The 12,056-nt window shown below is 35.4% G+C and overlaps 1 protein-coding gene across 3 annotated transcripts in view; it reads left to right on the top strand.

Annotated features, from left to right (window-relative positions):
- The first annotated feature begins 5,241 nt into the window (after nt 1-5,241).
- LOC135837499 (longitudinals lacking protein, isoforms H/M/V-like) overlaps nt 5,242-12,056 on the top strand; it is a 186,121-nt gene continuing 179,306 nt past the window's right edge. For 2 of the 3 annotated variants that reach the window (XM_065352800.1, XM_065352801.1), the window contains exons 1-5: nt 5,258-5,497; nt 6,800-6,988; nt 7,118-7,430; nt 7,537-8,031; nt 8,764-8,856. In XM_065352800.1, coding sequence (XP_065208872.1) covers nt 6,815-6,988; nt 7,118-7,430; nt 7,537-8,031; nt 8,764-8,856 — 1,075 coding nt within the window. In that variant the 5' untranslated portion in view covers nt 5,258-5,497; nt 6,800-6,814. Of the gene's footprint in view, nt 5,498-6,799; nt 6,989-7,117; nt 7,431-7,536; nt 8,032-8,763; nt 8,857-12,056 lie in introns of all 3 variants that reach the window. The other variant, XM_065352799.1, reaches the window with a different exon arrangement.

Genomic DNA, 12,056 nt, shown 5'->3' on the forward strand with positions numbered 1-12,056 from the left:
AAAATTTGCTGAAAATTTTGAAAAATTGATAACATATTATTGAAATGGAATGAAATTGCGAAAAAAATTCATAAAATATTATAAATCATCTCGAAAATAATTTTAAAACTTGTTAAAATCCCATAGAAATTATGGAAAATGACTAAATTTTTAATAAAATATTTCAAAAATGCTCAAATTTTAAACAAATTGTTCGAAAGTTGACTGAAAATTAATGAAACATTGCAAAAATTTAGCAAAATATCACTAAAATGATACATCAGGTAAAAAAAAATTTCTGAAAATTTCGAAAAATTGACTGAAATGGAAAATTGTGAAAAAATTACATAAATTATTATGAATCTTTTCGAAAATCATTTTATAATATGGAAAATGACTAAAATCAGAATTAAATATCTCAAAAATGCCCAAATTTTAAACAAATTGCGAAGAATTGTTGAAAAATTAATTAAATATCTCCAAAAATTATTTGATAAATTCGGTAATAATATCTCAGAAACACTTTGAAATTTTCGTAAAAATTGTTTAAAGTTACCTACAAGAATAATTGATAAAATATTTCGACCAGTTCAGAATTCGTGAAAATTTGCTGAAATGACGTAAAGTCAGGAAGCCCGTATAAGGATCTATTGCACCCCCCCCCCCGTCGCGTCGAAAGGGGGATCCTAAGGAACATTTCTAGCCCTTGTACTCAAAAAAAAAGAGATGGCCCTACTTAAAAAATGGCGGCCATTTTGATTGCCAGGTCAGCCGAAATCGCAGATTTTGCGTTCCAACAGAGGACTTGCATGAAATTTTTTAAACCGTACAAAGGTAGATCGAAAGATCAGGCAACAATTTATTACCTGCCAAAATTTCAAGTGCTAAAGTGCCTTTTTCGATTTTTGGTGAATTTTTGAAAATCAAATTTAGGTCAAAAATGGGGGAAAAAATCAAAATTTTACCAAATTGACCAAGAAAGCTGAAATTTGGGATATACCCTATTATCGACATGCAAAATCGATTGGAAACTGTTTCAAACCGTTTTGAGCAGTTCTGGAGCCTCCAGTAAATTTTTGAAACTCGAAATTCCCACAAAATTCCATCAAATTGAAGTTGTAAAGCTATGAAATTTATTCTAAAAACTAATTTCAATATGCTACGAAGTACTGCAGGTGAATTTCAAGTCGTTTTGGAGCCTCCAGCGACTTTTTGAAAATTTCTGAAGCCTCCAGCAGATTTTTGAAACTCGAAATTCCCACAAAATTTCATCAAACGGAGATGGAAAGCCGAATTTCACTCTGTACTCCAAATTTCAACACCTTTTGAAGACGAATTCAGGTGGATTTGAGTTATTTTGGAGCCTCCAGTGACTTTTTGAAAATTACTGGAGAATCCAGTAGATTTTTGAAACTTGAAATTTACCAAAATATCATCCGAAATGCATTCTGCAAACTAATTTTATACGCTACGAAGTCGAATTCAGGTGGATTTCAAGTCGTTTTGGAGCCTCCAGCGACCTTTTGAAAATTTCTGGAGCCTCCAGTAGATTTTTGAAACTTTAAATTTATCCAAAATTTCATCAAACGGAGATGGAAAGCCGAAATTTACTCTACACTCCAATTTTAACACCCTCTGAAGACGACTTCAAGTGAGTTTAAGTCAGTTTGGAGCCTCCAGCGACTTTTTAAAAATTACTGCAGTCTCCACCAGATGTTTGAAATGTGAAATTCCCACATCATCTTATGAAACTGAGTTTGAAAGTCGAAATTTACTCTGCAAACTAATTTCAATACGCTACGAAGTATTGAAATTAGTTTTCAGAATGCATTTCGGATGAAATTTTGGGAAATTTCAAGTTTCAAAAATCTACTGGATTCTCCAGTAATTTTCAAAAAGTCACTGGAGGCTCCAAAATAACTTAAACCCGCCTGAAGTCGTCTTCAGAAGGTGTTGAAATTTGGAGTATAGAGTGAAATTCGGCTTTCCATCTCCATTTGATGAAATTTTGTGGCAATTTCGAGTTTCAAAAATCTACTGGATGCTCCAGAACTGCTCAAAACGGGTTGAAACAGTTTCCAGTCGATTTGGCATGTCGGAAATAAGGTATATCCCAAATTTCAGCTTTCTTGGTCAATTTGGTAAAATTTTGATTTTTCCCCCATTTTTGACCTAAATTTGATTTTCAAAAATTCACCAAAAATCGAAAAAGGCACTTTAGCACTTGAAATTTTGACAGGTGATAAACTGTTGCCTGATCTTTCGATTTACCTTTGTACGGTTTAAAAATGGAACGCAAAATCTGCGATTTTTGCTGACCTGTCAATCAAAATGGTCGCCATTTTGTAAGTAGGGCCCACTTTCTTATTTAGTACAAGGGCTAGAAATGTTCCTTAGGATTCCTCCTGTAAGAAAAAAGTTGTAGTGGAGGATCAACGCGACGGGGGGGGGGGGTGCAATAGATCTTTATACGGGCTCCCCGACTAATAAAAATAACTAAAAATGATCAGAAAATTGATGAAATATCTCTGAATTTGAGAAAAATTTTCATGATATCTGTACACAGATTACGTATAAAGAATTACTCATCGAATTGATGAAATATCATCATTCATCATAGTCATTAGTGGCATAAAATTTGGGGAAAAAAAGTCTCAACGATAAAAAATTGAAAATGTATTGAAGTTTTGATGAGTGGAGGTGAGAGTGATATCTTCTGTAGGGGTGGGGGGGGGGCGGGGTGTACTGCAGAGTCAAAAAGCTGATTTTCCACATCGTCTAGGGAGCAAAGAGAGGATATTTTTTTTTAATATGTAGATTTTATTGCATTTGATTTGAAATGATCTGAATCTGATCAGATCGTTGACATTCCATCCGAACTGTTGGTTTTTTATCAGCTTCTGGTGTTTGTCTGTGGATCTTTGGGTAAAAACAGCCATCACAAGAGCAGTACTGTCCACAAATCACGACTTCCTGTTACACAAATGAGGAACAATAATAACAGCAAGTTCAACGATCGTTTTATGAACTCATATATAGGTATAGTCAATGCGTAGAGCTTGTAGAATTATTACACATTTACGAGTACCTGCAATTGCAATATTATTAATGTTATCATAGATTCTTATTATGTATTGAAATTCGATATTAATCATCGCATAAACGTGCAGCCTGTTCAAACAAAATAATAATCATTCGATAAATGAAATAATAAAGCTATCGTTTCGTTTGTAGGTAGGTACAGGTAATACTTCAATTTCTACGCATTCGTGAGTAACTTATTTGAATTATTTCTGCAGTATGTCGAAGCACGAATTATTGGTAAACAAATTAGCAGGCGTGTAACGTCAAACCTAAGCAGAAACCTGTACCTGTATTCAATTCATGGTAGTAGTACAAAAGCTCTCAAATAAACCGCGTAATTTTCAACTTCATAACAGCTAAGCTACTCATAATGTCCATTAGCATTATTATGGTACCCATCACCACCCCTCCTCGCCCTTCTCGTCCAACGTATCTAGCATTTACCTCATAAATTCACGTCAAGCAAACGTCAGTCACAATCGTAAGCTAATAATGTTCTTTCCCAGTACCTATATAATCGTTATAATGCCATGTACGAGTATATAAGTAAGTACTAAGTACATTTGGCAACCTCGCTCTTGTGCTCCTGCTGTGGTCTAGTGTACGCAGAGCTTGTGGGATTGATTTGATGGCTCGCCGGCTCGGTTGGTTTCCCTTCAAATGCCCTCTTTAATTCCCCCCTCGACCCATCCTTGCCTGTCCATAGTGCTTGGGTTCTCTTGATTGTTTTTTTTGTACGCATACAGCGCACGCCCGCATCCGCAGCGTCGTTTGGAGATGCCGGCAATTTGCCGGTTGGATTTCAAGAAGTGTTGCCAGCTGGTAAAGTTCGAAAAGGGAATCAAATTCTATAGAATGTAGAATGAGTTTACGAAATTGATTGGAAGTTTCATTATTAAATATTAGATGGAAAATTGAATAAAAATGGAGCATTATTTTTTGGGAAGGGAAGAGGAGAAGATTGCATTTCTGGAGTGAGTTGGTAATTCAGAAAGTTGAGGATAAATGGTCAAGTATTTGGATTGAAGTTTTACGAGAAGTTTGAGAGGATGTCTAAATGGATGATTTTCGGTTTTCGAATATCTCTGGTCATTTAATTTAGCTTGGGATTCTGCTATCTCTATCTCAGATGGAATAATGATCATTATTATTCGTTCAATTATCAATTTGTAAACGAATTCATCAGTGTACCTATCAGCTGATGAATACACTAGTGCAGTAGTGATGCAAGAAATCCATCACAAAATAAATGTACCTATTGCTTGGTGCTTTTTGAGCTTCTAAAATCACCACAGAAACCGTAGTAAACTCACAATAAACCATAAGCAATTAGCATCTGAAATTATAAAACTGGAATAATCCTTTTTCTTCATTTCTTAACATACTTTTCATTTTCAGGTGCTGGAAACTAGAACGAAGCAACTGAAATTCGAGAATAAAAGAACAGCGAATACTGCATAATTGAATCAAAATCAACGAATGAATGGTACGTATCATCATGAGTAATATATTTCAATAGAAATTGAATCACGTGTATTTATGCAATTGCAAGCATTCTCTCTCTCGTTGCTTCGTAGTAGTTCGTATAGCTCGTAGTAATGATAAATTTCATCGTAACTAAACGATTAGATCATCACCCACCATCCCACCTATCGATCAAATCGATCAAATAAAACAGAAAATGTATGCTAAAATAATTGTAAACAGCGTGTTTATCGGCATTAAATCATCACCGGCATCTTTGTAAAATCATATCCGATAATTCATTCGATAAAAAAATAATAATCGTCAGTGTAAAATAAAAAATACGATACGACGACGAATTCATCGTATACGGGCATACCCGCCCAAAATCATTAAACTAATAAATTTAGCACCTCGCGCCTTGGTAACACTGCTTTTTAGCCGAACACTCTAACGAAGTGGCGTAGAGGAAGAGTACACTTCTACATACGCCACGCGTTTTACGTACACTTACACACTACCACAAATACACGCCTTTGACTATAGAATAAGGCCACTTGTGCATTAACGGCTCCCAACGTCGGGAATCGTACCGTCTCAGCGCCGAAATAACGGAGGGATGAAGCTGCGCAGTTGGGTATAGTTGTGGTATCGCGCAGAATGTTCCGCTTTTTCGTTTACACCACATCCTTGACGTTTGAACGACGCCTTCTGAAGGGTATGCCTGGCTACGTTTGAAGTCGTTCGCTTATTACTAGAATGCGAGTCTGACGTAGCGGTTGTGAGGTTGTGTCGAAACTCAAATGCGTTGACTTACTAAGTTTTTTATATGTTACACTTCAATTATAAAAATTCGAATTTATTATTATTAAACCAGTGTATTGTTCGCGAATTTCGAGAAGTTATGCGTTAAAAAATTACCTGTTATGTGCGTTTACGATATTTTCGGTTAAGATAAGCCAATTTAAAGGTATGTACGAAATAGTTAGTAATTTTTTTCTATTTATTGCTAATTTTGACCAAGGACGTTGGTCGCCATGTTTGTATTGCGGTTCTTTTAGCTGAAGCTAAGGTTCGGTTTTGTTAGATTATTTCGCGATCGTATTGTTTTATTTTGCAGTATTTTTTGTGGATGGTGATCGTAATCGTTTTCGGTTGAAATTATTAAAATTTTAATTCAACGTGTTGTATTTTTCGAAATCATGGTAGTCGTGTATTCGTTCGGTAAGGCGTGCCATCATTGTGTATTTTAAGAAAGCATTTCGCGTACGTGATTTAAAACTTTGGGGCGGGATATTATGTTGAATTTTTGATCGATTTCGTGTAAAAATTTCTGCAAATTTCATTTTGGTGAATTTTAATATGATGAAATGTGCGTCGTAATGTTCGTATGGTGAGGCGTGACATCATCGTGTGCCTGCAAGAAAGTTTCGTAATTGATGTCGTATTTGATATATTCTTGTTTGGGTGAAATAATAGAAGAATTTTCATTCGTTTTCGTAATGATATTTTTGTCTTACGTTAACGTTACTTTCGAAATTATTCTTCTTTTTTGGAGTATGGTCATATTTCGTGGTGAGGTGATCAACTCAGTTGGCTAAATTTATTATTTCGTCTTGATGAGTTTCGTGATGAGGTGACTTGATTTGTAATCGATCATGCGGCTAAATTCATTTTTTAGGTGATTAATTTCGTGGTGAGGTGATCAACTTGGTTGGCTATAAATAGATTATTTCGTTTTCATGAATTTCGTGATGAGGTGACTTTTGTAATCGATTATGCGACTAAATTCATTTTTTCGTTGATTAATTTCGTGATTAGGTGCCTATTCGGGTATTGTTTCGATTATTACATGTGGTGTGGTGACTATTGTAGTACTTGTTTAAATAGATTTTTTCACGTTGAAAAATTTCGTGATGAGGTGACGATTTTAGTTTGCGTTTTTGTCTAATTTCAATTTTTCGCGTTCGTGAATTTTGTGGTGAGGTGAACCATCGGTCATATCGAGTATTTCGTTGAGAAAATTATCGTCGTTGTTCATTTTGTGCGAATGTTCGTTGTATTTAGCAATATAAATTGATCGTTGTTTCGTTAGTTCGATGGTCGATTGTTGTGCTGCTCGTAACGTGGTTTCGCTTTCACGAAGGGTTTTTTGTCGTACTCGAACGACGTTCTTTTGATAGTTGATCGTTTTCGTAGTGTTATTTTACTTTTTATGATTACTTTTACTTGTTAAATTTCATCGATGATTAATATTTTATGTGTTTTATAGGTCTGTGATAACAAGATGTCTGATAACCAGCAATTTTGTCTTCGGTGGAATAACCACCAAAGTACTTTGGTGCAAGTGATCGATAGTTTACTATCCAGCGGCGTATTGGTCGATTGTACACTGGCGGCCGAGGGACAGTATTTACACGCGCACAAAGTCGTATTATGTGCTTGTAGTCCGTACCTAGAGGTGAGATTTGTTACGTGTTTTTTTCATTCGTTTATATTTATCTATTATGATGTTTTTATCCGTATATCCGATATGTATCGTGTTATTATTTCGGTTTTCTAACTCTGGATGTTTTTTATTTCTCTCTAGACGTTATTAAGTCAACATTACGAAAAGCATCCGATAGTCATATTAAAGGATGTTAAGTTTCAAGAGCTCAAGTCGATGATGGATTACATGTACAAAGGCGAAGTGAACATCTCGCAAGATCAATTAGGGCAATTTCTAAAGGCTGCTGAATCGCTACAAATTAAAGGTTTGACGGACGGCGGCGGCGGCGAAAATGATGCCAAAGATGTCGGTACCTCAGCACACAATAAAAGGCACGATCCGCCACCTATTAGAAAATCCGTACCACCCAACCAATCTAGATCATCCGTTGTATTACCTTCTCACAGCGCTGGTACGTGAATTTATCTCGTTTACCTACGTTTATCTTGTGTATTTTATCGTATCGTATATTGTGTTGTACTAATCTATTTCTCGATGTATGTTTATTTTGTACACAGGTCTAACGATCGAACCAAGTAAACGAACAATACCGTCTCATTTATCCGAATCACAACCAGATAGTCCGATTCGATCGCGAGAAGGTAGTTCGTCACCCACACCTCGTAAACGAAGAAGACCCAGAAGGCCTTCTCAAGGCGATGACGACGGTCATCAAGATAACTGTGATCTTCCAATGCAGCAGCAGTCTATTCTAAATACCGTTCCTATCATTCCACAATTACCTGCTGGTTCCTCATCTACCATAACTAAAGCTCCACCGCCGGACGACGAACCCGATCAACCTGCCGAATCAGACGTTAGATTAGCCGAGTCGGGCTTGCTAAAAGAAAAAATAGAGCCTCAATCCGAACTTTTAATTGAACCTAAGACTGAATATATGGAAGAAACTAATAACGACGATAGCGTTGAAGATTTAACCTTAGACGACGACGACGAATACGATAATATGGACGGCGCTGGTCCTTCGCACGGCGGCGACAATTCTAACCAAAGTAAGCCGAAATTCTCGTATCTCTTTTATCTTGTTGTATTGATGTATTTTTTTTAAATCGTTGCTCGAGTATTTGAGAGTCGTGTCATTCGATTTTTGAGAGAGAGTTCGAGTAGATCGACGAAATCTTGAGGAAATATCTTCGTTTATGAGATCATATTATGGATTCGAGTATGGACATATTTCGTGGTGAGGTGATCGACTCAGTTGGCTAAATTTATTATTTCGTCTTGATGAGTTTCGTGGTGAGGTGATCAACTCTGTTGGCTAAATTTATCATTTCGTTTTGATGAGTTTCGTGATGAGGTGACTTGATATGTAATCGATCATGCGGCTAAATTCATTTTTTCGTTGATCAATTTCGCGATGAGGTGCCTATTTGGTTTTTGTTTCGATTATTACATGTGGTGTGGTGACTAATGTAGTACTTGTATAGATAGATTTTTTCACGTAGAATGATTTTGTGATGAGGTGACGAAATTCTTGATCTTGTTTCTAAATTCGTTCATCTGAGATAATTATTTTTGATGCTGTTTGAAGTTGCTTTTTTGAATGATTCGTTGGTTTGATGTGTAAGGAAGTGAACCGTTTAAATTTTCTTTTGATTCGGTTGTGGGAGAGGAGGGGATTTGAAGCTTTGTGAAGATAGCACTAGAGTTACTTCGATACGTAATTATTCCTCATTTTATGTACTCACGTGACTAGATAATTAATTGATTTTTGTGTTACGCAGGTTACGGTCAATGGCAAATGGGTGAAAGAACACATGACGATGTTTTCATGGCGGCCCAAGAAGCTGTCGGCGGCGGACCTAGAGACTCACAAGGTAAAGCTCCAGCAGCCATACGTCAAACTAAGAACGTTGACGAGTCAACGCTCTTATCGCACAATCTGAAATACGTATCGAGTGGTTTCGTTCATCTGTGATCGTATCGTGTAAGATTTGACTTGGTTTTTTCGAATCGTATTTTTGAATTTATTCGCGTTTGAAATTGATTAGTCATCGTACGGTCGATCGTCGATGATGTTGGAAAATTGCTAAATTTTTGCCTCGAATTTTTCACGTTCGATTTGAAAATTTATGTTCGCCGTATTGCGATCGATTAATTTTGAAAGTTACCTTGTGATGGTAGACGATTGATTCTAAATTTCTTCCATTTGGTAATATAGTGATGATTGGTTGACTTTGTTTTTGCCGTCGTGATTGATGAACGAGTGCGCTCGATACGTGTTTATCTCTATGTATTATTTCTGCCGTACTCATAGGTAAGGATTACACGGTATTCAAAGGCTAGAAATTGGATTTTCGAGAAATACACGATCAGTAGTAGTGTTGATGATGATCGATTGAATGAACCTTCTGCCCGATGGTACCGTTTGGTCCCAGCCTTGGTACATTATCGTTTAAGCTATCATGTTGGAATTGGTGATAGTTCTTGTCATTTAGAAAATTTCTCTTCTTCAATGGTGTATGGGTTATACTATGTGCTGTGTCTTGTGTTATAATTCGATTACCTCTCTACATTTTTTTTTTATGTGTACGTTTCACTCGCGAGCTTTCGAGCCAGCTTGTGAAACAAGGTCATGGTTTTTTTTTTTACTATTTAAATTGAAATGTGTTCGCGAGAATTATCTCGATACACGAATCTTAGGACCTGAAAATGGTATCTGTTCGTATCCGCGAGTAATTTTTATACGAATGCTGAAAATTGCTCGGAATACGACGACGAATGTTACGTTTTGTGGTACTGATTGTCGGTGTATCGGTGATTCTCACAATGGTTATGGATGATTTTCATTTTTTTTTTTTTTTTTTTTTTTTTTTTTGAATAACATGTGCAATTCTATCGTATTTTTCTCGTCGCTGGAATGCGAGTGTTGGTGACACGATCGCTGTGTACGAGAAAAATTCGAATACGCTTGACTTGTGAACCTCTCTCTCTCTAAATTGAAGTAAGGTGCTTGACGAAAACAAAATTGTACGCAATGCTACGGTTTCGATGCTGATGTAGCATTTTTTTTGTTCATTTTTCCTGTGTTTATCCTGTTTTTATTTTGAATTAACTCGTCTTTGTTTTTGTTTACTTACTTTTTTATTTTGTTTTGATTTTTTTCTCATTTGTGTTTTTTCCTTTTCCTCCTTTAACTTGTATTTTTTTTTATTGTCTACGCCGAATTTCGCTGTTAACTGTGTTACTCCTTGTATATTTTTATTATTTTTTTTTTTGAACGTTGGAATTTCGATTGCGAGTGTGTGAGAGTCGATTTTTTATTTTCTTTTTTTTTTTGAACGTTGAAATTTCGATTGCGAGTGTGTATGAGTTGATTGATGAATGATTGAGGAAAGGTGAGTGGTTTTTTGAGTGATCAATGATTGAAGTATTGTTCGATGTGCTGAAGTGATGCGAATAGGCGAGTGAAGAGTACGTCACCGGTTTTGATTTTCGTTTCCTCGATTTCTATTCTATTTCTCCTTGTTTTTTTTGTTTTTTTTTTTTCATAATATTTTTCCTCATTGTGTCGATTTTCTTCTCCTGTTCTGTGTGACGTACTGGAACGTGTGAAGGAGATACGAAAGTGTGTGTGAGGAGAAACGAAGATGATGATTTGATATATAAATTGTGATGCTGTTTTGTAATTTAATTGCGACGGTTTATTCGCGAAGAAAAGAAGACACACATCTGCGTTATGGTCGATCAATCAATTAATACAATTGTAAGTATCCGAATTACGTTGCTAATTTAATTAGTGATATTATCGATTGCGATCGAACGAAACTGCTGACGAGTGAAATTGCGAAACGCTGCGCTTGCGCAGGTTTACCAATTTCATTCGTCGTGCAGTATCGTTGAATCACGATCACTTAGGTTTATTTTTTAGATTATTGGTTTTTTTTTCATCGATCATTTTTAGTGAAAGTTCCCCTTTAGTGGTATTGATTTTTTTTTCAATTTTTTTTTTATCGATTGTCGAGTAAGGCTATGACGGAGTGATCTCGATGGCCTCTCGATGATGGACACAGTTTACGTTAGTTGTATATGGCCCATCCTCTCTATATCTTGGTTAGGGATTGTGACAACAACCAATTTGATAAGCTGCCTCGATTTTTACGATGTTGGGTATATGTGTTTTGGGGGTTGAAGGGGTTGTGGTTGATGATGACTGATGAGGTGTGCGAGATGATAATTTTACTACTCTTTGTCGAAGTTGAATGTGTGTGTGAGGTGTGTGATGAATATGGAAAGTGTTTTTCCGAAGCGAGTGTGAGATGAAGTTGAATCATTTTTTTTTTTTTCGAAGCGAGTGTGTAAAAATAATGATGTGTGAGAATCTGCTCAGTTGAGCATACGCTGGTCAAAAGCAAGAAAAATGTGTTCGACGAAAGGTAAGTGGATTTTTTTCTCGCTGATTGAATGGTTTAATTTTGAAATTTTGGTAACTCTTGTTTGAAAATTGGGTGTTTTTTTTCTGTTGAAATTTTGAAATTTTGAAATTTTTTCGAGATGATTTTTTTATGTGATTTAATGATTTAAAATTTTGGTAACCTTTTGTTTAAAAATTGGGTGTTTTTTTTTCCGTTGGAATTTTGAATTTTTTCTAGATGATTTTTTATCTGATTTAAAGAGATTTGAAAATTTGGTAACTTGTTTAAAAATTGGGTAATTTTTTCGAGATGAATTTTGTATCTGATTCAATCATTTGAAATTTTGGTAACTTTTGTTTACAATTGAGTGTTTTTTTTTGTTGAAATTTTGAAATTTTTTCGAGATGATTTTTTTATCTGATTTAGATTTTTTATCGTATTTTTAATGATCTTTGATTTAGAATTAGTAATTTTCGTCCTGATTGAAATATTTTTTTTCGTCAGATTTGACGACATTTTTTTCAAAATTTTTGTCTTCGAATTATTAAAATTTGATTTCTGTTGAAATTTTTTCGTTATGATTTTTTTATGATCTTTATTTTGAAATGTTTTTTTCAAAATTGCAATTATCGTTTCAATTGAAATTGGTTGGTTTTTTTTCG

This window comes from Planococcus citri, chromosome 2 (genome assembly GCF_950023065.1).
Source record: "Planococcus citri chromosome 2, ihPlaCitr1.1, whole genome shotgun sequence".
Lineage (NCBI taxonomy): Eukaryota > Metazoa > Arthropoda > Insecta > Hemiptera > Pseudococcidae > Planococcus > Planococcus citri.